This window comes from Saccopteryx bilineata, chromosome 1 (assembly GCF_036850765.1).
Source record: "Saccopteryx bilineata isolate mSacBil1 chromosome 1, mSacBil1_pri_phased_curated, whole genome shotgun sequence".
In the NCBI taxonomy this organism is placed as follows: domain Eukaryota; kingdom Metazoa; phylum Chordata; class Mammalia; order Chiroptera; family Emballonuridae; genus Saccopteryx; species Saccopteryx bilineata.
Window position 1 is genome coordinate 298,013,339 of NC_089490.1, and position 27,907 is coordinate 298,041,245.

Consider the following 27,907-nt stretch of genomic DNA (forward strand, 5'->3'; position numbering starts at 1 on the left):
CTGTGTACCATCAGAAAATTTTATTTTGAAAAATAAAAACTATTAGAAGTTAGGATTTAATTACAGCAGTATCCTTATTTTATTTTAAAAAGAGGATAAATCAATTATTTGTGGGCATTGTGAATAATTTCGTTACCTAAAAGCTATCAGGAATTACTTTGAAAATCTATTCTTTATTCACAAATATTGACCCACTGGATCAAAGTGTTACTTCCCAGTCTAGGCTTTACCAATGTTTCTGGTACCTCAATGCTGGCAAGTGCCCCTGTTATTGCCTCAGCCCTATAATAACCATTGCATCCTCTTTGCTGAAAAGTTATAATGATGAACCCCAAATCTTGGGGGTTTCTGAAAGCTGCTATTAAATTAAAAACAGAGCCACCAAAACTCTTTGCAAATGATTTCTCTGATAGTAACAATTATTTCCAACCTGTTTCAAGAGGAGAATTCTCTTTTAGATGCCTAGGGAAGAATGATAAAAGTAATAAGGATATTAGTCAAAGTCATCTGAGAAAACTGTTTTGTGTTTTATTTCTCTGAGCCCCTGAGTCATCCCACATTATTACTGTATCTGTAGCTTGATTAGCCATGTAACCAATTATTTCCTTTAAAAAAAAACAACATGTAGAACCCTCAACTCTAATGTACCTCAGATCATAACAATACCAGCTCAGCATAAGTCTTTCCAAAAGTGGAGCTGGTCTATTCATATATTTACTTAGTTTCAAATAGCAGGAAGCCTGCAAAGGTAGAGAAACGTTGGTGGTCCCCATGAAGAGCGCCGTTGCCCATCCTCAGCCAAACCTCATCCCCTTTGGCCAGCTTCAGCACGGCATGGTTGCTTGATGTATCTGATTTGCCCTTGGTTTCATAGCTAGAAAGAAAACAAGGTACCAACTAGTTAGTCTTTGCAGTGGGCAGCCTGCTCTTTACCACAATCTGTCCTTCCCTCTCTCTCAGCTTTCATGCATTTAGGTATAGTCTTGTAATTAAGGGAATTCATTTGAATGACATGTGAACAGAAATGAAATGTGCCACTTATAGAATTGGCCAATGCAACTCTCACAAACACCCCTCCTTGATCCTTTCTCATGATGATTGTGTGGGATGCTAATGACAATGACCAGAGTGACCCTGGAAGTTATATGTTGAACTCTCTGTTGTCTGCCACAGCCTGGAGCACCCACTCTGGACTGTATCATGAGAACAAAAGGAATTTCCACTATGTTCAAACCCTTACATTGAGACAATGTTATAGCAGTTTAGTCTACCCGAACTAATTGAGAATTCAGTACTAAAGAGGGTGCTACTGTAACCCAAACTAAAATACAGGTGCTCCTTAATTTACGCTGAGATTATGGCCAAATAAATCCATTGTAAATTGAAATATCAGAAGTCGAAAATGGGTTTAATAACCTAACTTATTGAACATCATACCTTAGCCTAGCCTACTGTACACATATTCAGAACACTTAATTAGCCTACAGTTGGGCAAGATCATCTGACACAATAAATACACTGTAGACTATCAGCTATTTACCCACATGACCATGTGACCGACTGGGAGCTGTGGTTCCTGCCGCTGCCCAGAAGCATGAAACTGGAAGTATGGCTTATACTGAATGCATATTTCTTTCACCCGTTTGTAAAGTAGAAAAACTGTAAGTCAAACCGTTATAAGTTGGGGACTGTCTATATGCTGCATTTACTCATGGTCAGGCAGAGAGCAGTGAAAAAATGAATATTGTGGGCTTGAAACTGGAGACCCATGTTACTGCCAGAGGGCATTTGAGAAAACATGTGATATCCTGGAAGGTAGATCCAATGCCCACCAAGCTTATCCACTAGAAAAGGAAGTAATCAAAAAAGCCAAAACACTCTTTGCTTCTTTTAGAAAGATGTTTCTAGAGCTCAGACAAGAACTGACAGGTTAGAAGCAGAAGCAGAGAGAGCCAAAAATGTTGAGGCCTAACAGGCTTGGAACAACCAAGTGCTTTTATCCCAGAAGGAAGAGATAAAGATGATGTTGGCCTATTAAGACTTCTCATTGAGTGAAATAGACAGAACCAGTGATACAATCTGGCCAATTAGCAATATTGCTTTTCTAGGTCAGTCTCTTTAATAAGTAGTGTTGGGAAAACTGGACAGCCAAATGCAAAAGAATGAAACCAGACCACTGTTTTGTATCCGACACAAAATTAAGTCAAAATAAAGTAAAGACTTGAATGTAAGAAATATAAAACCAGAAGAAAACATAGAGGGTAAGCTCCCTGTCAATTATTTCTTGGCAATAATTTTTGGAATTTGGAACCAACAGCAAAGGCAACAAAAGCAAAAATAAACAAATGAGACTATGTCAAACTATAAGATTTCTGCACAACAAAGGAAACTATCAACAGAATGAAAAGACATCCTACTGAATGGGAGAAAAGATTTGCAAATCATATATCTGATAAAGGGCTAACATTCAAAATATATTTTTAAAACTCATACAATTTAATAGCAAAATAAAAATCCCAAATAAGCTGATTAAAGATGGGAAAAAGATCTGAACAAACATTTTTCTAAAGAAATATACATATGGCCAACAGATGCATGAAAAGATGCTCAGCTTCACGAATTATCAGGTAAGCAAAAATCAAAACCACAATGAGATATTACCTCATACCTATTCAAATGGCTATTATCAAAAAGACAAGAAATAACAAGCATTGGCAAGATGGGGAGACAAGGGAACCCTTGTGTGTTGTTGGTAAGAATACAGATTGGTACAGCCAATATGGAAAACAATATGGAGGTTCCTCAGAAAATTAAAAATGGAGCTAACATCTTATCCACTTTTGGATAATCATCCAAAGAACATGAAAACACTAACCTGAAAACATTTAAGCATCCCATGTTTATTGCAGCAGTACAAAATATGGAAACAACCTCAAAGTTCATCAATGTATGCATGAATAAAGATGTAGTATATGTATACAATGGAATATAATTCAGCTATATAAAATGAAATCTTGCCACTTATGACAATATGGATTAAACTTGAGGGCACTACACTAAGTGAAAAAAGTCAGATAAAGAAAGACAAATACTGTACCAACTCAATTACATGTGGAATGAAAAAGAAAAAAAAATCTTATAGATACAGAGAACAGACTGGTGGTGGCCAGAGGCAGGGGGTGGGCAAAATGGGTGCAAGGAGTCAAAAGGTACAGAGCTCCAGTCATAAAATAAATAAGTTATGAGGATGCAATGCATGGCCTGGAGACTCTCATTAACAATAGTGTATTGCATATTTGAAAGTTATGAAAAGAAAAAAATTCTGTAACTATGTATGGTGATGGATGTTAACTAGACTTAGTGTGGTGATCATTTTGTAATAGATACAAATAGCAAATCATTATATGGCACATCTGAAGTGAATACAATGTTGTATGTCAATTATACCTTTAAAACATGTTTTTTTAAAATTGCCATTCTACCTAAATCTATTGTTTTCAAGGTCTTCTGGTAGCCACCACTAAGTTGAGAGAGAAAGACATGAAGACAAGAAATATGTCATATACCCTGACATAGGCATATGTCAAGAAAATAACATCCGGTGTGGTTTACTAACACATATACCTAACTGGTAGCAAATAGATTAAAAAATAAATAAAAAAAAAACACTGCTAAGTTTCTGAGAAAATGGTATTACCTCCCCCCTCCAAAAAAATCCCACAAAACCTGGCCTCAAAAGTGCTTGGATGTTCAACTAAATCCTCTTTGCCTTAATGCACCTGCAGAAAGTAGGCTCTGAAAGATTCCAAGGAGAACCCACTCACCTTTTAAATGTGGCCACGGGGATGAACAAACAAGGAGGACCCTCTCAGAGGACAAAATCAGGCACCAAAGAGGAAAGCAGCCCAGAAACCACCTTGAAGAAAAGGACTGCTTATCCTCTGAAATTCTGGGCTCTGAGCGGGATGCATTAACTGCAGTTTAGGGTACTTCCCATGGGGGCAGAGATGGGACACAGGGATTTTAAGTGTGGGAAGAAGGGTTCAACAGATGCTTGGTAGCCAGAGGGGCAGAGAAGGCTAGCTGTTCACCAGACTTCACACCCCCTCCTCCATAGGAGTTACTCTACACTTCTTTGCTGTCCTTGGTTGGGTGAAATCAGGTAAGGAACAATGTGGCAAAGTTCTCTGAATTGAATACTGGATGCATAAAAATTTCACAAGATTTTTGCTCATTCCTCCTCTGACTGTGGCCAAGACAATGACCAGCGAGAATTTGGAAGTCAGTTTTATAGAAGGCTGAACCACTTTCAGCAGACTATGTTTTCAAAAACCGAGCAGAGCCCCACCACCACCACCAACCTGCACACAATCCCTTCCTTCTCCCTCTCTGCCTTTTACCTTCCCCTACCTGGAACTGGTCAAGAAAAATAGAGCTTCGGGTTGTTCAAGCCACTGCACTCTGATCTCTCTGCAGCACAATTTCGCGTACCTGACTCATTCTTTCCTTCCACGTGCTCCCCTGGGGGCCAAGCTCCCGAAAAAAATATGGCAGTCCTTACAAGTCACAGGAATAACAGGGAAATGAGGACAGCCCCAAAGTTTTTCATTGCTAATTCACCACCAATTTAATTACGGGGAAGATGTTGGATCTCTGCCTCTCTCCCACATCTTAAGCTTAAATCAGAGCAAGTTGAAATATTTTTTCCCCAAGGAGCCCTAGTGCCAGGTTGCTAGGATAAATATCAGAGTAGTAGCACCACAAAAAGAGAAGAACTTACTGCCACTCTCAACCCAGCAGCCCACAGGATAGCAGACAAGGTCGTTAACAGGGCTAAGCTCTAAGTGAAGGAGGTGGGAGAGTAGGAAAGCAGGAGAAAAGGATGAGAGAGAAGGAAAGAGGTGAGTTAACATAAGAATACAAATTATTAGCAGTGGGGAGGGTTTATAGTAATTAGTTCAAGGCCTCTTAACCTGTTTATGCTCAAGTGCATCAGGTTTCTTTCTTCCCAATTAGTAATTATTATCTGGCCATATATTGGGCTGTGGGAGCTTTCAGCGACGACAGGGTCCATTCACATCAGGCTCTGTTGCTCCCTATGTGGTCCCCTGGCATTGTCCATTCACTGAGCAAATAGTGGTGGCGTGGATGTCCCCTATGATGGAGAAGAATACCCACCTGTACATGCTGAAGACTGTATTCCCGTTGTGCATGAGGTAGACATACACCTCCTCAACATCCTCGTGCTTCATCATGCTGAAGGTGAAGAAATACACACCTGAAAAAGGCAGGTACTCATTCACATTTATGCTAATATAAATGGAGGACAGTGAGACAGCAGGGAGCTAGGCCACATGACTTTCTACTTCTTTTGTTGATATTCTTATTTGTATAAGTGCCCCTGTATCAGCTCTCACCTTCAAACTGCTTTACATTTTGTTGAGACTTTTCACTGTGGACACTGTATGTCCCCAATAATATTACAAACTCATTAAAGGGCAGAACCAACCTCATGTTGGCTGTATCTCACTGCCTCCTCCTGCCCTGAACAGGGTGCTTAGGGTGAATAGATACTGTTCCAGGTCCAGATGAACTATCATCCACACCTGTGTCAGGGCTCATAGGGATGGGTCCAGAGCCTGCATGATAAACATGGCCCTCTGGGGGCCAAGAAAATAAATAAACCAAGTGTAATAAACAGTATGATGGCAACAAACAGTACAATTGTCACCCATCTTAGCCAAAGGCCAGAAAGCTCTGTAACGCAAATATGGGTTCAATTCTAAAGAAATAGTTCCAGTAATTTTTCATGTTACACATTGAAAGTAGGTAAAATTATGAAAAATAAACAGAAAGATGCAACTTTGACTCAGCATAACTTTGCCACAAAAAGAAAGAAAGAAAGAAAGAAAGAAAGAAAGAAAGAAAGAAAGAAAGAAAGAAAGAAAAACAAAAGAAAAGGGAATCCTCCTACACTGCTGGTGGGAATGCAGACTGGTGCAGCCACTGTGGAAAACAGTATGGAGACTCCTCAAAAATTAAAAATCAAACTGCCTTTTGACCCAGCTATACCACTGTTAGGAATATACCGTAAGAACACCATAGCACTGTTCCAAAAGGAGAAATGCACCCCCATGTTTATGGCAGCATTGTTCACAATAGCGAAGATCTGGAAACAGCCCAAGTGTCCATCAGTGGACGAGTGGATTAAAAAGCTTTGGTACATATATACTATGGAATACTACTCAGCCATAAGAAATGATGACATCAGATCATTTACAATAACATGGATGGACCTTGATAACATTATACGGAGTGAAATAAGTAAATCAGAAAAAACTAAGAACTATATGAATCCATACATAAATGGGACATAAAAATGAGACTCAGAGACATGGACAAGAGTGTGATGGTTACGGGAGGGGGTGGGGAGGAAAGTGAGGAGGTAGAGGAGGGGAGGGGCACAAAGAAAACCAGATAGAAGGTGACGGAGAACAATTTGACTTTGGGTGATTATGCAATATAATCAAATGTCAAAATAACCTGGAGATGTTTTCTCTGAATATATGTACTCTGATTTATCATTGTCACCCCATTAAAATTAATTTAAAAAATAAATAAATGAAATAGAAAGAGAAAAAGAACAAAAAAAAACCCCCCAAACAACGGCAACCTACACTGTACATTCTTCTCTCAACAATTGAGTTTCTGTATCCCCAACTAAATTGCAAGTTATATATCTGATAACGGGTTAATAATCAAAACATATAAAGAACTTATACAGCTTAATAGCAAAAACATAGAAGCAAACAATGGGCAGAGTATCTGAGTAGAAATCTTTCCAAAGGAGACTTACTGATGGCCAATAGCATTAGAGGGATTCAGCCAGTTTGCACCAATTTGGTAGAACCAATACCTAATTTTTTTGTTTAGTTCTGCAAACCGGTTGTTAAAATGGCACTTGTAATCAGGGTTCTCTCTAAAATGGGTGCCTGAACAGCTGCTCAAGGTGGAAATCACAAATTTACATTCCTTTTTTTTTAAAATTTATTTTATTTTATTTTTTGTATTTTTCTGAAATGAGAAGCAGGGAGAAAAAAAAAGAATCATTCTTATTTGAAAAGAGCCAATATACTTTAAAAGAAGAAAATTCCTTGTAAGATTTTAGGGCTCCTAACTAAAAGCAACTTAATATAAACTGATCCAATCAAAATGCCAGTGTAGACAGATAACACCTTCACTAAATGATTAAGAAGAATCCAATAACAGGGAAATGAGAGAAGAGGAAATTCTTCTCCACTCCAAAGGATCCTGGATTTGAGAGTGCATTTTGGAAAGATGACTCAATATAAATCACCAAGCTCTTACTGATTTCCATGCTATATTTCTAAACTAATAGGATGGTCTCATCCTACTTTGTTCAAGCTTCTGGAATAAAACAGCACAAACTGAGTAGCTTATAAAAAACAGACATTTATTTCTCACAGTTCTAGAGGTCAGAAATCTGAAACCACAGTGCCGACATGGTCAGATGAAAGCCCTCTTCCAAGTCACAGACTTCTGGTTGTATCCTTTTATGGCAGAAGGGGCTTCGGAGTTCTGTGGAGCCTCTTTTTCAAAGGCACTAATCCCATTCGTGAGAGTTACACCTTCACAGTCTAATCACCCTGCAAAGGCCCTACCTCTAAATACCATCACTTTGGACATTAGATTTTCAATGTATGGATTTTGGAAGGACACAAATATTCAGACCATAATAGGCTCTATGAAAGGAAAAACATCTTCTAAAAAGTACTTCATAGTTTTACACTCTTTTCCAAAGGTGCAATCAAGTAAACTAGAAGCTGCAAGGGTACCTTCTCTGATTCAAGTTAAACCAAATGAAGAAGCATGACAATGCTTCATTAGTGCAAGGCTTGCATATTCAGCGTGCTGGAATAAAGGAAATAGTATGAAAACCAGCCAGGTCCATTCAACACCTCGATGGTCCACAAATGAAAAGTAAAGGCAGATAAAAACTAGAGGACTCAAAGAAAGTAATATAAATATGTTCAGTTTTTCATATTTTACAAAACTTATTATACACACATACACACACACCAATTTTCAATGCCTCAAGAAGATAAAGCTGAAATCAAAGGTCAGGAAAAGACATGTGTTTTCATGAAAGAAAGAAAAAAGATGATGACTACTATAATAAACAGAGTGCAGAAGCATTTTAGAATGAGCAGACTAAGAAACCAGATGGTAAATAACAAAATCCTTAGACTTAAGAATACAAAAGTGAATATAAATTCACATAAAATCAGAATTATGTCCGGCCCAAAATAGTTCTAAAAGATTACTAAATCTGCAAGTTTCAATTATAAAGCCATTGAAAGCAACAGAGCAATTGATTGGGCTCATCTAAGCATTTATATAAACTGTGGCAAATATAGTGCTTAATAAAATAGTTATAGGAAAATTATAACATAAATCTTCAGAGCAGAAAAGTCACAAAACAAAAAATCACAAAAGAAGCTTTAAAGCTAATTGAATTGTGATGAAAGATTGTTTCTGTCACTTCAGATGTCAGTTCATTTCTGACTTCAGTGGGGTAGAAAAATAAATTGAGGCACACATTAAAATCATTGGGACAAATCTAACATGGTCACTGCATCCATCAGAATTTTGTTCTTTTTCTTCTGGATACCATTGGAGAAACAAGAAGAACTGAAAAGAAACATCAAAAAGTGTCCATTTTCTAGAAAATCAAGAGATTAAAAAAAAACCTTCAAATACTTGTAAACGCTGTCAAATGTCACGGACAACAGGCAAAGTCCCATGGAGGCCACGTGAGGGAGGGGCAGGGCGTTCTGAAGAGGTCATCTGGCAACGGACTCAAACGGTGCGGACAGTGCACTCCCTGACCGGGAAGGGCCCAGCCCCTCTGAAGGACAGGAGCTGACCAGAACTACTCTGAGCAGGGCTGACATGAAGCAAAACTGATGTTTTGGAAGAAGGTTGCTAAATAAATAACAAAGTGTGGAAAGCCATCCTGCCAGCAAAAATTAGGAATCTAAACACAAGAGCAGTGGCAAGTGCAAAGCTGGTGTCAGGAGCCTTCCTGGACCCACGCAGTCTGGGGAGGAGGAGGAAGTGCGAGCACGCTGGGACACACACAGAGGAGCACACATAAGAAAACAAAACAAGACAAAAACCCGGTGGGTCCTGATAGCAGGGCATGGTGCCATTGAGTTAGCAAGGCTGGGTTGTTATATGATTGCATATAGATGGGTCTAGGAAAACCCAACTCAATTAACCATCAGTCAATTTTAAAAACTGGAAAAGAACAACAAAAATTACCATTAGGCAAAGAAGATGCACCAAGAGGAAATGTTGTTATGTAGTAGATGAAAAATGTAAGCAAATATTCCATCATAAGTTTAAAATATATTAATGAAGCAAATATCTCTATGAAAGGACATTATGAAACAGAATGTGATAACGCCTTTATTATATTTGCCAGTTTATTATAAAGGATATAATAAAGGTTCTGAGCAAAGAGACAAATGAAGAGATATATAAGGTTCCAAACACAAGAACTTGTGTCCCCTTGGGGTTTAAAGTCTGCCACCCTCTGGACATGTGGATGTTCACCAATGCAGAACCTCTCCAAACCCTGTATTTTGGGGAAATTTTGTGAAGGCTTTATCTCAAAGGAATAATCCTCCTTCTGGGAGGATGGGGAGCTGGAGGGGGGCTGAAAGCTCTGAACCTCTGCTCCTGCCTTGATCTTTCTGATGACCAGTTCCCATCCAGAGCTATCCAGAAGCCTACCAAGAGTCACCTCAAAGACACTCTTACCACCTAGGAATCCAAGCTATTAAGGAGCTCTGTGTCAGGAGCCAAAGTGGGAGATGAGAACAAAGGATGCTCCCAGGGCTCACAGCATTTAGGCAATCACCAGGAGCCAGAGGAGAGAAGCAATATAAATATTTTCTATGGTTTCACATTCTGACTCGTCACTCTTAATGTCACTGATCTCTTTAGCCAGATCAGTACAGCAGAGAAATGAGCATAAGCATTTCTTGGAAATAGGAGGTGAGATTATGAGATTACCACCTAGACATTTGGGTGGTCCTTCAATATGAGATTGGAGAAAGAAAATAGTGGCTGACATTTCTGCGCACTTTAGCAGGTATAATTATTCTAAATTCTTTTTTTAATTGAATTTATTGGGATGACACTGGTTAACAAAATTATACATGGTTCAGGTGCTCAATTCTATAAAGCATCTCAGTAATACTGTATTGTGTGTTTACCTCTCCAAGTCAAGTCTTCGTCCATCACCCTTTATTCCCCCATACCTTCCTTCCTCATGGTAGAAATGGCCAGACAAAAAGAGGAATTAAAAACTGTGACATCGCAACTAATGTAAAACAGGAAAAAAAAGTTTAAAAAAAATGCATCATTGGAACAAGACAGAAGTAAATGGAAGTAGCAAAAAGAATTAACCCTCAGAAGATACAATTAAGAACACGCAGGATAGAGATAGAAAAAGCAAACAACATGGAATGGAAATAAAGAGCACCGGAAGATTGCAGGAAAAGATACAGAAGACAAAGAACAGTTAAAAACAAAGCAGCCTGACCAGGCAATGGCACAGTGGATAGAGCGTCGGACTGGGATGTGGAAGGACCCAGGTTCGAGACCCCAAGGTTGCCAGTTTGAGCACAGGCTCATCTGATTTGAGCAAGGCTCATCAGCTTGGACCCAAGGTTGCTGGCTTGAGCAAGGGGTTATTTGGTCTGCTGTAGCCCCACGGTCAAGGTACATATGAGAAAACAATCAATGAACAACTAAGGTGTTGCAACGAAAAACTCATAATTGATGCTTCTCATCTCTCTCTGTTCCTGTCTGTCTGTCCCTAACTATCCCTCTCTCTGACTCTGTCTCTTTAAAAAAAAAAAAAAAAAAAAAAAAAAGCAAACAAGGCATAATTGATTGGAACCCTTAAAGAAGTGAACCAGCAGGTGTGCTAAGGTACCCTGGGAAGGGTTTGGGGTTTGAGGGTTGCTTGTAAGTGGCCCACCCTACAGGGAAGTATTTTATCACTAACATTTTTTAGAATTGCTGGCCTGTGATAATAATAAAAGTCTGACTTTTAATTGGTTTCATTAGAGTCTTAAAATATTGTATATAGACAATGTACCCCTCACTGCCTGGCTTCTTAACACAAGTCAGACTGCTCCCGCTGCCACTCCACCATAGTACAACAATGAGAAGAAAAACCAGTATTTATATTTACATTTTAAAATGCAGCTCATAGAAACTTTCCTGGACAAAAAAAAAAAAAAAGGCTTATACACGTATATTAATAGGACACACTGCATATCAGAAACAGTTAACCCAGGATGACCAGCACTTGTCCTAGAAAAATGATTGGAATTAAAGTTAAAGAAAAATTCTTTGAGAAGTCAAGCAAAATGATTAAGTTATTTAGCTAAGAAAAATTTCAGAGTTCTCCAGGCCAAATGCCAGAAGACAGGGAAAAAAGGGATATAAGTCAAGGTTTTCATACTCAGCTAAAGTTACCACAAAAAGTATGGAATGTGAAGTATCGGGGAATACCAATGTTGTAAGTGTTAAGAAAATAGAGGTTAAAGTTTAGCTAATAAAAAGATGTCTGGGAAACTATGGTGAAATGACTAATGGTGAACATTGAATATGTTAAGTCTAAACCAATAACATCTGATTGAGAAGCACTACTCTAGCCTGACCTGTGGTGGCACAGTGGATAAAGCGTCGACCTGGAAATGCTGAGGTCGCCGGTTCGAAACCTTGGGCTTGCCTGGTCAAGGCACATATGGGAGTTGATGCTTCCAGCTCCTCCCCCCTTCTCTCTCTCTGTCTCTCTCTGTCTCTCTCTCTCTCTCTCCTCTCTAAAAAAAATGAATAAAAAAAAATGAAAAGCACTACTCTAAAACATAACTGTCTAAAGCAAAAATGTTAGTAATTTATTGTATGCTTAGAGCATGTAAATAAATTAAAAACAAAATAACAATAATGCAAAAGATGCGAGGAAAGAATTAGGAAGATACTGTTGCAAGATCATTATACTATGCATTAAGTAATCATATTATTTGAAAGTAGATTGTGATTAATTAGATATAATGTTGGAAATGCCACAACAACTAAAACAAAATTCTAAAAAGAGTTTTAAAAGCAAGTCAATAACACTAAGCTGGAATAAAAATGTGGCCAAGAGATGGGGGGAAAAGAGAAAATAGAAACAACAAGCAGGGAAAATAAGAAATTGCAAGAGGATAATTTTAATCCAAACATATCCAATAATCACATAAGTGTGAATGATCTAAACTCTCCAGTTAAATGACAGAGATTGTCAGATTATATTAAAAAAAATTAAAACTATATGTTATCTACAAGACAACCACTTTAAATGTAAAGATATATGTTACTTCAAGTAGAAAGATGGAAAATATACCCCTGAAAACACTATAAAAAAAAGTGAAATAGCTATAATATATTAAACAAAGCAGACCTCAGAAATATTTTCAAGGATAAAGAGAAAGTTTACATGATGATAAAGGGTCAATTAATCAACAATCTATGTTTCTTAAATCATGAATGAATAAACAAACTTTAATACATCTATTTAATGAATACTATATAGCAGGGGTCCCCAAACTTTTTACACAGGGGGCAGTTCACTGTCCCTCAGACCGTTGGAGGGCCGGACTATAAAAAAAACTATGAACAAATTCCTATGCACACTGCACATATCTTATTTTAAAGTAAAAAGCCAAAATGGGAACAAATACAATATTTAAAATAAAGAACAAGTAAATTTAAATCAACAAACTGACCAATATTTCAATGGGAACTATGCTCCTCTCACTGACCACCAATGAAAGAGGTGCCCCTTCCAGAAGTGCGGCGGGGGCCGGATAAATGGCCTCAGGAAGCTGCATGTGGCCTGCATGTGGCCCTCAGGCCATAGTTTGGGGACCCCTGCTATATAGAAAAAAGAAAGAAACAAGCTACTGATTCACGCATGGACATAGATGAATCTTAAACACATTGTGCTAAGTAAAAGAAGCTGGATCCAAAAGACTATGTATTAAATAATTCCATTTATATAATATTCCTGAACTATAGAAATGAAAAACAAATCAGTAGTTGTCAGGGTTCACAGCTGTTGACTACAAAGGACACAAGGGAGTCTCTGGGATGATGGAGTATCTGATATGGTGGTGGTAGAGACCCTTGTCTATCCACTTCTCAAAACCAATATAAATGTACAGCACAAAAAATCCATTTTTCTGAACACAGAATTTTTTTTTTTAATTTTTCTGAAGTGAGAAGCAGGGAGGTAGAAAGAGAGACTCCTGCATGTGCCTGACCAGGATCCACCCGGCATGCCCACCAGGGGGCGATGCTCTGCCCATCTCGGGTGTTGCTCTGTTGCGGCAGGAGCCATTCTAGTCCCTGAGGTGGAGGCCATGGAGCCATCCTCAGCTCCAAGGCCAACTTTGCTCCAATGGAGCCTTGGTTGTGGAAGGGGAAGAGAGAGATAGAGAGAAAGGAGAGGGGGAAGGGTGGAGAAGCAGATGGGCGCTTCTCCTGTGTGTCTTGGCCAGGAATCAAACCTGGGACTTCCACATGCTAGGCCAATGCGCTACCACTGAGCCAACCAACTAGGGTTTGTACACAGAATTTAACTCAATTCGAATGTAGGGAAACTCACTGTGAGACTCTGCCAAACAAATGTAGCTGTATTATAAATGAATGAAGTGATCGAAGTAAAGGGCATGAAGAAGAAAGGGTATGACAGTGTGGTGAAGGAAGACTGGAAAGATAAAGAGAATTGTACATAAAACTTTATACTCTAGTTGGTAAATTTGTTTCTCATGGGAAGCAGGTTAGCAACTTTATACCTACTTAACAGTCATCCCTTGCCATATCACAGTTCACTTTTTACTGTCTCCCTGTATCGCAGATTTTTAAATTGTATATATCTAATTTTGTATTACAGATTTTTCGCTATATCATGGGATTTTTGTGGTATATAGGTATTTTTATATATTTATTATTTTAATTATTTTTGTGATAAAATAAGCAAAATAAGTGTGGGAAAGGTTAATAACAATGTGGGAAAGGTTTATAAGAGTGTGGGGAGAGTTTATAAAGCCTTAAAATATACATAAATAATAAAATAAATATAAGGTCGCTACTTCACAGATTTTTGCCTATTGCAGGGGATTTTAGAACCCAATCCCCACGATGGACAAGGGACCACTGTATTTGAATACTAAGGCTCAAAAAATAATTAAATACACTATAGATTACCAAAGCCAGGTTTCTCATTGTCAAAGAAAGGAGTTACTGCTAATTAAAGGGAATGCTAGAATGAACCCAGTGGTGCTAAATTTAAGTCAGATGAATCAGAATGAACTTGTTTGTTTGTTTTCTAATACACACTACTGATTTATAGAGAAGGAAATAAATATAGATACTGTGTATACATGGGTTAGTATACATATTTCTTAGTTCTGTCTATTGATAGGATCTAGAAGCAGTGACATCATGGTAGCAATGAGCACATCTCATACCCAGATCTTGGTTTCTAAATACTACTCTCCAATGAAAGGAAAAGGGCTCCATGGGAAAGTGGTATTTCCAAAGCTGGGATAGGGGACAATGCCACTTGAGCCTGAAGCAGCTTGTGGTACTAGAAAGTATGGAAAATAGTAGGGGACTGATTAATGACCCCCAAATATGCCCATGTCCTAGAATCCTCAGCATCTGTGAATATTATTTTATGTGACAAAAGGGACGTTGCAGGTATTGTTACTTCAGAATCTTGAGATGGGGAGATTATCCTAGATTATCCAGGTGCTTCCAAGGCAATCATGCTGTCCTTACAAGAGAGTCAAGAGGGTCAGAATCTGAGAGGAGAAGGTGATGGGACAATGGATATGGAGACTGAAATGATTTGGCCAAGAGACAGGGAATGTTGGCAGCCTCTACAAAGTGGAATAAAGTCCCTGGAGCTTCCAGAAGAACCAGCACTGCCTCTACCTTGAGTTTAGCTCAGCTGAACTAATTTTGGACTTCTGACATCCAGCAATGTAAGAGAATAATTTTTGCCTGACCAGGCAGTGGTGCAGTGTATAGAGCATCAAACTGGGACGCGGAGGACCCAGGTTCAAGGCCCCGGGGTCACCAACTTGAGCACAGGATCATCTGGTTTGAGCAAGGTTCACCAGCTTGAGCCCAAAATCGCTGGCTTATGCAAGGGGTCACACGTTCTGCTGTAGCCCCCTGGTCAAGGCACATACGAGAAAGCAATCAATGAACAACTAAAGTGCCGCAATGAAGAATTGATGCTTATTTCTCTCCCTTCCTGTCTGTCTATCCCTATTTGTCCCTCTCTCTGTCTCTCTCTGTCTCTTCACAAAAATAAAAAGAGAGTAATTTTGTGTTGTTTTAAGCTTCTTAAATTGTATTTGTTGAAGTAACAATGGAAAATGATACAGAAGTGCTTAAACTTTTTTGAAATGTTTAAAAATTTTTTAAAGGATCAGACCTGCCTTGGGTGGCAGCCAGGAAAGAATAGTGTTCTGACACATTTAAACTGTGAGAATTATGATCTAAGGCAGGGGTCCCCAAACTTTTTTACACAAGGGGCCAGTTCACTGTCCCTCAGACCATTGGAGGGCCAGACTATAAAAAAAACTATGAACAAATCCCTATGCACACTGCACATATCTTATTTTAAAGTAAAAAAACAAAACGGGAACAAATACAATATTTAAAATAAAGAACAAGTAAATTTAAATCAACAAACTGACCAATATTTCAATGGGAACTATGGGCCTGCTTTTGGCTAATGAGATGGTCAATGTCCGGTTCCATATTTGTCACTGCTAGCCATAACAAGTGATATGACGTGCTTCCGGAGCCGTGACGCGTGCACCCTGTGTCACCGGAAGTAGTACTGTACGTGAGCGACGCCGTACTTTGCTTCCACCAATGAAAGAGGTGCCCCTTCCGGAAGTGCAGAGTGGGGGGCAGATAAATGGCCTCAGGGGGCCGCAGTTTGGGGACCCCTGATTTAAGGACTTTAAGAGTCAGAGGTAACTATGCCCTCTTAGGCATTATTTGATTCAGTTCAAATGACAGGTAGTAATCTTAGTGACCATGGCCATCAATTTTTAAAGTATTTTTGTCTTTGCAAATTCTAATTCACTTACTATACTTTGAAATTCAACAGAAGTCTTTATATGAGCGGTTTGTTTTAAGCAGAATTAGAAACATTTTGCAAATTCCTCAATGTCTTCCTCTCTTTGTTCTCTCTCTCCCTCCCTCCCTTCCTCCCTGCCTCCTTCCCTTCCTCTCTACCTATCTCCCTTCCTGCCTTCCTTCTTGATTGCTAGATTGATTAGTTCAGTAATTCATTTATTTTTACATCTCACCTGATACTGGGGCCCCAAATCTACCAGTCATGACATCAAAGAAGTTTCCGATGTTGGTCTCCACACTGCTGAAGATGATCCCGCTGTTCTGATTGCTGAAGTGAGTGGCCAGAGAGGCCATGAATGCAATCTAAGGAAAGAGTTGGAGGTTGAATAATAGCTCATTTATTTTTAAAAAGTAAGGTTTTTATACGAGTAAGTTTATTTCAACATTATTTGTAACAGCAAGATGGGAAATCACTTACATAATCTATGGAGAGTGAACTGAATAAATCATAGTTATTTCTAACATTTTCATGCTATGTAGCCGTTAAGCCGATCAGGTGTTTCAAGGAACGTTAGATTTTAAAATGCCTTTTGAAATATTAACATTCTGTTGTCAAATTATACTGGTGAAATCTTCTACTTATACCTATTAAATACACATCAGCATTTTAAAGATCTGAGAAGCCCTTAGCCAGGGTATATCCATTCACAAGTTTAGAGTTAAGAGATTCTACTTTGAGAACATTTAACATCCATCTTATCAGGTACCTCTAACCAGGGCCAAGTGGCATCTGTCTCCTTTTCTTTATTACTAATTAATACTGGCACACGGTTGTCAGGTTGCTAAAATTATGAACCAGCATTCATTAAAAAGTTACAAAACTGCAAAAGCAGTTAGAGTAACACACAGGACCTCTTAGTTTACAAGGTCCAGAGAAATGATGTAATTTATCCAGGGTCAAACAACTACTATCTATGTCCAAATAAAAGGTAAAGTTTTCCCTCTTTAGTCTTTCAGACAAGAGTTGCTTTATATTCTAATTCTTTTAAAATCTCTCATATGATAGTATGTTCCCTCAATTACTTTAAGCAAAAGTTACTGTTTAAAAAAGACATACTGGCCCTGGCCGGTTGGCTCAGCGGTAGAGCGTCGGCCTAGCGTGCGAAGGACCCGGGTTCGATTCCCGGCCAGGGCACATAGGAGAAGCTCCCATTTGCTTCTCCACCCCTCCGTCGCGCTTTCCTCTCTGTCTCTCTCTTCCCCTCCCGCAGCCAAGGCTCCATTGGAGCAAAGATGGCCCGGGCGCTGGGGATGGCTCCTTGGCCTCTTCCCCAGGCACTAGAGTGGCTCTGGTCACAAAAGAGCGAAGCCCCAGAGGGGCAGAGCATCACCCCCTGGTGGGCAGAGCGCCGCCCCCTGGTGGGCCTGCCGGGTGGATCCCGGTGGGGCGCATGTGGGAGTCTGTCTGACTGTCTCTCCCTGTTTCCAGCTTCAGAAAAATGGAAAAAAATAAAAAAATAAAAAATAAATAAAAAAGACATACCAGGTCAATAATACATTTAATTTAAAAAAATGCTAACTTTCAATGTTCACAGGAATCCCTTGAAGAATCAAGTTAAAAAATATTAGCTAAAAAAAAATTAACTCAGAGTTACTAATTTTCTTGGTAACCTAACTTCATATTTTCATGTTTTAAATGTTATTGGCAACAAAAGAATTTGAAGATCACTTAAAAGAGAAATAAAAAAAATAGATAAATGGGCACTTGAACTTAGGACAAAATGTTCAATTATAGCCTCATAAATGGATTTTAAAACTTTAATCTAAATAGACACAGTCTGATCTGGAAATCTGTACATCTGTAAGTGATAAAGAAGATAATCCTGAGAAATGTTAAAGGAAAATTGTGCTATAAAATGTGAGTTGATAAAAACACAATATTGTACATCAATATGTGATTTAAATTTGTAAATGTAACAAAATTAATAAATAAATGGAATGTTCAAATGAGCACTTATAATATTTTATGTGTCCAGAAGTTTATATATTTGCATTGCCAAAAACATTTTTATGATATTTAGCATATCTTCAAATTTGGAAAACAGGAGATGAGCTGACAGTCAGGGTTGCCTTGTATTTGGTCTTCTGAGGGAGTTGAATTTCGCCCTTTAAACATTTCTCTTCTCCACATGAATGATTGCAAAACACACTGAGCAGGACCTTATGCCCACATCCTGGATCATTGATAAACACACTGGGACTCAGATTCATGCAATACCAGTGAGAACCCAAGATGCATTCCAGCCTTCTGATTCCTGGCCCCTGACGCTCAGGACAATTTAGAGGTCACCTGGACCTGTGCCAATGGCGATTTACCTGCAGTTCTGGTGGAATCCCTGGGTAGCCCTTTTCTCCTTTGGGGCCATGCTGCCCCCGCTCTCCTCGTGGCCCCAGGTCACCTTTGTCTCCTTTCTCACCTTTGGCCCCTTCATGACCAGTAGCTCCATTATTGCCATTGTTTCCATGGTTTCCTAAAACAACCAGATAGTATCACGTGAGAAAACCTGTCACTCACACTCACCATCTAGCTTTATACAAATGTAGCCCCAAAATGTACAATCTCAATTGTAAAAGGGGACCGTTTGAAACAATCTCTAATACAGCCATCGAGACACCATCAAACGGGATCTCTTTTCAATGAGACACTGAAAACAGCCCTACATACTCTTAAGCAGGGGTCCTCAAACTTTTTACACAGGGGGCCAGTTCACTGTCCCTCAGACTGTTGGAGGGCCATACTATAAAAAAAACTATGGCCTGACCAGTTGGTGGCGCAGTGGATAGAGCATCGGACTGGGATGCGGAAGAACCCAGGTTCGAGACCCCGCAGTCGCCAGCTTGAACGCGGGCTCATCTGGTTTGAGCAAAGCTCACTAGCTTGGACTCAAAGTCGCTGACTCAAGCAAGGGGTTACTCGGTCTGCTGAAGGCCCGCGTTCAAGGCACATATGAGAAAGCAATCAATGAATAACTAAGGTGTTGCAACGAAAAACTGATGATTGATGCTTCTCATCTCTCTCCGTTCCTGTCTGCCTGTCCCTACCTATCCCTCTGTCTGACTCTCTCTCTGTCCCTGTAAAAAAAAAAAAAAAAAGCTATGAACAAATCCCTATGCACACTGCACATATCTTATTTTAAAGTAAAAAAAACAAAATGGGAACAAATACAATATTTAAAATAAAGAACAAGTAAATTTAAATCAACAAACTGACCATTATTTCAATGGGAACTATGCTCCTCTCACTGACCACCAATGAAAGAGGTGCCCCTTCCAGAAGTGCGGCGGGGGCCGGATAAATGGCCTCAGGGGGCCGCATGCGGCCCGCGTGCCATAGTTTGGGGACCCCTGCTCTTAAGGATCCAAAACCTGTTTTTCTTATAAAGCAAGACTTGGATGAAAAATTGTGTAGAAGACTGATTATCAAAGTATCATTTACAATAACAAAGATTAGAAACCACCTAAATGTCCACTAGTACTGGAAGGGCTAAATTTTTTTAAAAATGATACAATCAGGAAATGATGTTATAGAGTCACAAAAAAGAATATTGAACAAAAATGTTTAATTAACATTAATAATATTCATTATATTTTTAGATAAAAAGGTTATAAATCAATAGAGATAGCATGATGCTATGCTTGAAAACACACACACACACACAGTATGTGCACGAATCACATAAATATGTTTACAGTGATTTTTTCTGAATGGATGGAACATGAATGATTTTTGTATCATTCAACATACTTTTATGTTTTTTTGAAGTTGTCTACCAAGGATATGTTCCGCTTTTATAATGGGGGAAAAAGTAAAATCATGGATGAAAAAGTTAGAATAATTTTGAAAGCAAGATTTGGATAACAATTTCAACTCTTCACTTTATTTTGCCACTGAGACAATTTCTACACCTCTTTTCTATTTATATTTGTTGAATTTCAGGTTCTTTTGTTGTTTTGGGGTTTTTTTTTTTTTTTTTTTTGCCTGCTACCTTTGGCAGGGTGTCATATGAGGCTTGAAATCCTTCCAGATGGATGAACTTTCACTGTGTTTAAAGGTTAATGAGCTAGTGACAAAACTGTTCCTGATGGCAAACATTTAGTCAAGGACAGCATGTCCATTAACTCAGAATAGTTTAGATCTGAGGTTGAGGTTTTAGAATAGTCTGAATATCTCTGACCTCTAACCACTGCACCTGTTGCCTGCTATCCTTGATGGCCAATGACATCAATTCTAAGCCAGTACTATAAAGGGGTATTTTCTCTCTCTTTTTTTCTGTATTTTTCTGAAGTGAGAAGCAGGGAGGCAGAGAGACAGACTTCCACATGTGCCCGATTGGGATCCACCCGGCAAGCCCACCAGAGGGCGATGCTCTGCCCATCTGGGGCATTGCTCCTTTGCAACCAGAGCCATTCTAGTGCCTGAGGCAGAGGCCATGGAGCCATCCTCAGTGCCCAGGCCAACTTTGCTTCTATGGGTAGAGTCTTGGCTGTGAGAGGGGAAGAGAGAGATAGAGAGAAAGAAGGGGGGTGGAGAAGCAGATGGGCACTTCTCCTGTGTGCCTTGGCCAGGAATCGAACCTAGGACTTCCACACACCGGGCCGATGCTCTACCACTGAGCCAACCGGTTAGGGCCACATTCTCTCATTTTAAATTTGGTTATATTCGAGAAGCCACTCAAATGTATTTAGTCAATAAATTAAGTCTCATTTAATAAAGGTTAGCATCAATGGTATAAATTAGGGAAGAGCAAGAGGACTTTTGCCAAATGTTAAGAAAAGTTCCAACCAACCCGTAGGAATTGACATAGGGAGAAAGAAGACAATTAACCCCACCCCCAAGGTAGATTTGAAAGTTCTAGGGTAGAAGTGACCTGGGTTACTCTGTCCTTGGCTGACCCAGGATACTAGCAAATTATCCAAAGTCCATATGCCCAGGACACCACTCAATAGAGTGGGGATAGCTCCGTGGTAGGTCTAGAGGGGCACTGTGGAGCTCTACAGCATTCCCCATGCCACCTCATGGTGTGGGAGAGCAAAAATGTTCCCTTGAGCCTGAGAGAGGCATAAAAGTCAACTGAGAGATAGCTGAATGAGAAAACCTTCCAGCCAGGGGAAGAGTAATTGAGCTGACCCGAGAATCTGACAGAAGGATGGTAGCTCAGTGAATGCCCGGTGGGGATACCTGCAACCCAGACCAGTAAAGTCTCCTCTCCTTCACATCCTCTTTTCATAAATTCCCTGAAAGTCAGATATGGTGTCTCACAGGGACCATGATGTGGCAGAAACACAAAAAAAGTATGGCCCCCTTGCCGTCAGGGAGTTCCATCCTCCACGTAGCTGAAGACTCCAGCCTGGGAAGCTGGTGCCCCAGGGTGTCTCAGGCCTGTGGGATCCTTCGAGAGGAATAGATAGTTACTATTGTAGACAGTTCCACCTCTACTGTCTCTATAAACCCATCTACCCCCCACTCTCTTTTGGCTTTTCCACGCACACACAAGTGATCTCAGATCATTTGCGTTCAGCCCTGGTTCTATTTTGGTACTGTCTGCTATTAGGCAAGTGACAGTGCATCTCTCCCATGCTTACCTGGAATGCCAGGGGGCCCAGGGGGTCCAGGGGGCCCTTGGTAGCCTCGGAAGCTGTAATCTCCATGGCAACACTTGCTGCAGTCTGGGGGTAGTCCTCCCGAAGGTGGAGACTTTAAAAAGATACAAAGAGAAGCTTCAGAGGAAGGTAATCAGAAAAACGGGTGTGGGGTGGGGATGTCAATGGCAAAGGAGTCAGGGGTAGCTGAGGTGAACCAAAGGTCAAAGGAAAAGGAAATAGGAGGGTCAACAGAAAAACATACTCTTAGGCAAGGCTATGAGTGGAGGGGGGGGGGCAGTATTTCTGTATTCCTAAGAAGTACTTTTATGTTGCTACTGATGAAGCAAAAGAGGAAAATGCAGGGACAGCCTCTTCTTTCCCAAATTCTAGAAGCCTCCATGTCAATAGATTGAATGGATGACACTCAAATAAGAATTATCAACTTCAAACATAGTTATTAAGATTGTGTTCATGATATTGGGTTAAGAGTTCTTAGAAGTTCTCAACTATAACTCTAGCTTTTCCAACAGCCACAATGTACCTAATTGCCTTAGGTTTGAAATCAAGGAAATGATTTTTATACATTGTCTCGTTTTAAGTTTGATTTTATTTGAGAGCCCCTCAAAAGCATTTTAAAAAATTAAACTTCATTTGATACATCAACAGCCGTAAATCAGAGAAGTTGTTCTGAAACAACTTTAACTTCCTCTTAATAAGTATTTAACATGACTCCACTTTGAAATTTAAAGTGATTATCACACTGATCAAAAAATATTTAATGAATACTTAATGGACACTAAATGCATTCAAATAAACACTGAGTTAAACACTTACTTATTTGAAGATAAATTTCTAAAATTTGAGCTTTCACTTCAAGGAGCCAGAGATCTAGTGGAAGTTGATTCACAGAAGGGTTAGAGTTGCTTATAAAATTTGAAATCTCCTCTAAATTGGCAACTAGACTTTTAATTATACCATAAAAAATACTTCATATTTATGGAAACTTTCCTAGACACCAACTATAATTCAATGGTTTCTTGAAAACAGCATATTGTTGCTAAGTAATGGCTTAAAAAAGGGAGGGAATGAAGAAAGAAGAGATAGGGAGAAAAAGAGGGTAGGAAAGATAAAGAGAGAGAAAAGGAAGGAGGAAGAAACAAGGCAAAATTCACATTTTCTCTATCAATCAGAAATTCAAGCAGAAAATGGGTCAAGGTTCCACATTGCCATCCATTTAGGCTTCACTTTTTTATATCAAAAATGGGCTTGGACTTTCCCCTTACTCTCTCATTCATTTTCCCTAAAGGTTTCCACAAATCTATTCCCAGAAAAGGCCAAAGAGTGTCTGCTGCCTAGGCATTCCCTGGCCCCAGCTCAGAGCCCCAAGTCCTGACGGATCAGGGGCTCCCGTGTGGAGCTCAGATTTAGTCCAGTCTGCAGTCTGCCAGCCCCAACTATGCACGGGTAATAGACTCTATGAAAAGCTTTTGTAAAACAAGTGGAAGGAAAGAAAGTCAGCCAAAGGAATTGGTCTGAGGTGAGAGCTTTCAGACACTTGGAAAGTCAGACTCCACAGCATCGCTCCGCCTTCTCATCCAAAGATATAATATGAGAAGTAAGTATTCCATAATTTCCTGGTATGGTCTCGCTGATGTGAAAATGCAGCCCTTTAAACTCCAGTAAATCCAGTGCCAATAATAGATTTTAGAGAAGAAGGGAGTGGAAGGAGGTATTATCCTGATGGGGGACCATTTGTTTAAGAATAGAACAGAAATACTGAGACGTTAAGAATGTCAGAAAGATGACTGGACTGGAAGATGAACTCCCATCTCTGTTCTGTGTGACCTAAGGGAAGTCATTTCCTCCCAGACATCATTTTTATCTTGTCCACTAAATTAGAAGATTGTGTAAGATGGTCATGGATTTTTTTTTTTCCAGCTCTAAGATGCAAAAAAAGATTCTAAAGTCTTTTCCAAAGCCTTAAATAATGACTTAGGAAGGATTTTGGTTTTTGGTTTGTTTTTTTTTTTTTTTTTTTGGTCTTTTTTTGAGAGAGATAGAGAGGAAAAGGGAGAGGAACAGATAGGAACAGAAAGACAGGAAGGGAGAGATGAGAAGCATCAACTAACAGTGTGGCACCTTAGTTGTTCATAGATTGCTTTCTCATATGTGCCTTGACCGAGGGTAAGGGGGCGCCTCCAGCTGAGCCAGTGACCCCTTGCTCAAGCCAGTGACCTTGGGCTTCAAGCCAGAGACCTTTGGGCTCAAGCCAGTGACCATGAGGTCATGTCTATAATCCCACCCGTAAGCCAGTGACCCCGTGTTGAAGCCAGTGAGCCCATGTTCAAGCCTGATGAGCTTGTAATCAAACCAGCAACCTCAGGATTTTGAACATGCGTCCTTAGCATACCAGGCCAATGCTCTATCCACTGTGGAACCACCTGGTCAGGTAGGAAGATTTTGTTTTTAAAGTCTGGTATCTGAGCACAAGACATTAAGTCCAGGAGATGGGGTTGCTCAGTACCAGAGTTGACTAAGACTGGGTGCCTGCCCAAGCTGCTTGGGGTACTCCAAGAGCATAGAGCTGCCACTGAAACAGGGAGGGACTTATGCTTACTATGAGTTGGGTACCTCCTGAGAACCTTCCTGCAGCATTTCACATGGTCCTCCCTTTGGCCTAGTTTTCAAAGTTCAGTCAAATGGCACAAATGTTTGTGAGTCTTTTGATGGATTCTTAGAATAAGATGGACAGGATGTGTTAATTAAGACATTTTCTCCTAGGTAAGGAGGAATTAGGTAGCTACTGTGTGTCACTTAAGTTTATCAACTCCTTTCCCAAAATTAAGTCAAATCTGAACACCAAGGACACGCAAATAGGCAATATGGGAGGAGGAAGGTGTCTCTAAGATACGTCCTGTCCATTTTGTAGATGGATGCTTAGGAACAGCTACTCAGAATTCAACTCTGCCTTTAAGTAACTTCTAGGTAAGGCCGTCCATAGCTCCTTTTTTAACCTAAGTAAGAGGGAAGAGAAAGGAAGGAAGGGAAAGTAGGAAGAGAGAGAAACAAGTGTTCAGAATGAAAAGAGGACACTGACAAAGGGTCATGTCTATAATCCCACCCTTAAGCCAGCGACCCACGGTTCAAGCTGGTGAGCCCACACTCAAGCCAGATGAGCCCGTGCTCAAACTGGTGACCTCAGGATTTTGAACCTGGGTCCTCAGCATACCAGGCAGGCCAGTGCTCTATCCACTGTGCTATAGAAGAGCTATAGAGAAGAAAACAGCAGGAAAAGAGAATCTGGGTCTGCTCACCTATGATCTCTGCATACTTGAGTTTATCATGGACCCTAGAGGCAGAGTCATCCTTCTAGAACACAAACCTGATCACCTCACTGCCCTGCTATGAACAAACAAAGAAACAAACAAGACTTACTGGCAAAGTAAGTTCTAAGCTCCTTAATGGGTCAAAAGCGTCCTCCAGCCTGGCCCTAAAATCCCATATCTTCCTCCCACAGACCAGGGGCTCTAGCCACACCCACTCCTCGTGAGCTCTCTCAGGCTGTTCACTGCAGCACATTAAAAAAAATTTTTTTTTCCCTAGGGATAGCCACCACTCCAACACTTTTCCCCAACTGCCTTTTGTGCATTGACTTGGTCACATGGTAGTTCATTACCTGTTCATTTATCCTCACTAGAATCTTGAGAGCTGACCAGACATAGGAGCTTGGGTAGATTTATGCCCACCCTAAAGCTTGGCACATAGTAGAAGCACAGGAAATAATTGGCGAGAGAATGAATGAGGAGAAAAGAAAATTAAAATAAGAGGTGTAGAGGAAGTGGGGAAAAGAAGAAGATCACAGTACAATCCTGAATCCATTGTGGATCTCCATATCCACAGGCAGAAGAGTTGTCTGGAAAATGTCTAGGATATCAATGACTGAATCTCCTCAGTATCCCCTGGTGGGGATTTGTTTGGAAATACTTTAGGAAACCAGGGGAATTTGGAAGCCTCCCTGACTTCAAAAACAGTCTGAAAGTGGTTTCTTCCCTGGCTCATCTGATTTCAGCATGCTAGACGCCTAGGGGGACTAGAATGCGGGGCAGAGTGAAAATTAATGCGAATTTCAGTGCCTGCGGGATGTGGGTTGCCAAGAAATAATGACCGATGAGTCTACATCTGCTTTCTGCGGCTTCTAGGGGCTCATTCTGCCACGGCCAGCAAAGATCCCGTTTACTGAAATAGAAAGTCCAGACCAAGGCTTGGACGAAAGTGAAATTATCTTCACCACTATGGAAAATACAATTTAGTATCATCCATCAATCATCCTTTGAGCCAAAAGATTGTCAGGTGAAAGGGCCATCTCTGAAAGTGGCTTTCGGGAAAGAGGTTGCACTTAAAGGTTATCATCTCTTCTGCGGCTCCTTAAAGCAACCCTTTCCTTGGCAGTGCCCACAGCCTTGTGCGGTCAGAAGTCCCGGGTTATTCCCACATATACAGGTGACTCTGTGTGTGATCTTGATCAGATAACCAGTCTCAACGCAAAAGTCGCTATCTGCGGTAGAAGGGTTTTCGATTTCAACTGGCATGTGCTTTTTCAGGGCGTATTTAAATGCATCAAAGCAGCGAATTCTTGTAGTAAAACCTATTTGTTCAAAGATCGTAAAATTCAAAGTAACTCCCCCTGCCCTATCACCTAACTTCAGCACGCTTGATATCTAACAGTTAAATCAAAATCTGTTTCTTCCTTATGTTGCTCACCTGAAGCCAATAAAATGTTACATGTCAATTATACTTCAATTTAAAAAAAATGGAAAATAATTTTTAAAAGACATTAAAACGTTTCTTTCTGTTCTTAATGTTTAAAATAAATTGAGTTTTACCAATTTGCTATTCATCACACTGAAAATTTAACTCACTCCCATACGACCCTAAAAGAGTTAAAGATGCTTCCTTAATGCTGAGCTTATACTCTTGAGAAATGAATCACACGCTCTGTGGCTATCAGGAATTAAATTACACAATAAGGTTTGTATGTTAAATCTACACAGTCTTTTTTTGTGGCTGTTATTTGTTTTAACTGTCTGGTCCTTTTTAAAACAGGCTGACCATAGCAACTTAGCCATCTAGAATGCTGTAAATCAGAGCGAGAGGTCTGGCGCAGAAACATCACAGTAAACTCTTAAATCAAAGCGAAAAACTCAAAGAGCAGCATCTCCCGGCTGGGAAGGATTAAGAAAGGCTTGTTCCCTTATGATCTGCAAATGATCACCTGATTACCGATCGCCCTCTGGCTCTCCGCACAGGTCAGCCGTTCTCCTTCCCACAGCGTGGAAGAAGGAAACCGAGTCACAGCACGGCAGGGAGCTGGCGGCCCCTCTGTCCTTTTTGCGGGGCGACACTGCAGCCTCCCTTGATCGCAGCACATCGGTGCTGGCTCTGCTGGTTTTCTAACGGAGACCCACCATCCCTCCCGTGGCACAGAGCAACCCAGAAAGAGACCCACAAGCAGCTCAGCAAATGGCTCAAAAGCATTCATCTCAGAATCCCAGCTGGAAAGAAAAAAAGAAAAGAAAAAGGAGCAAGAACAGCAAAACTCATGCCGCATCCACAGTAAATCCTTAGAAGAGAATTCTGAGTACCTGGCCCCAGAATGGAGTGATCTGGGCTAGGTCATCTACCTCGGGGTGCGGTAGCTCATCTGGCCTCAGGGGGTTTAGGTCTGTAGAAGTGTTATTATCCACAGTCCCAGTTTTAGGATGGCTCCGCTCTCTCACTTTCTCCCTCCGGGAGCCACTATGGCCGGTCTGCTGGTGGCTCTGCACTATTCTCGCCACCACTTTATTAGCTCTTCCGCTCACCTCCATGTATTCATCTTGACACAGGCAAAATGGGAGGAAAAGCAAAGCCAGCAGGTGCCAACAGATGAGCTGCCCCAACATGGTTCTCAACAGAGCCACGGAGCCTCCAGGAGAAGACGGCCGGGGCTCCCGGCGCCGTGGTCTCCTCGGGCAGA

At 40.3% G+C, this 27,907-nt stretch overlaps 1 protein-coding gene across 2 annotated transcripts; it reads right to left on the bottom strand.

The window, feature by feature from the left end:
• On the bottom strand, positions 1 to 27,907 carry C1QTNF3 (C1q and TNF related 3). Of its 2 annotated transcripts, none has more exons than XM_066253622.1 (6): positions 27,753 to 27,907; positions 21,892 to 22,003; positions 18,625 to 18,779; positions 16,482 to 16,611; positions 5,179 to 5,278; positions 1 to 874 (listed from the first exon to the last, which is right to left on the bottom strand). In XM_066253622.1, the coding sequence occupies exons 1-6, from the start codon at positions 27,831 to 27,833 to the stop codon at positions 715 to 717; spliced, it is 738 nt and encodes a 245-aa protein (XP_066109719.1). In that variant the 5' UTR covers positions 27,834 to 27,907; the 3' UTR covers positions 1 to 714. The 2 variants fall into 2 exon arrangements, with proteins under 2 accessions (XP_066109719.1, XP_066109718.1); XM_066253621.1 differs by having other exon boundaries at positions 27,534 to 27,907.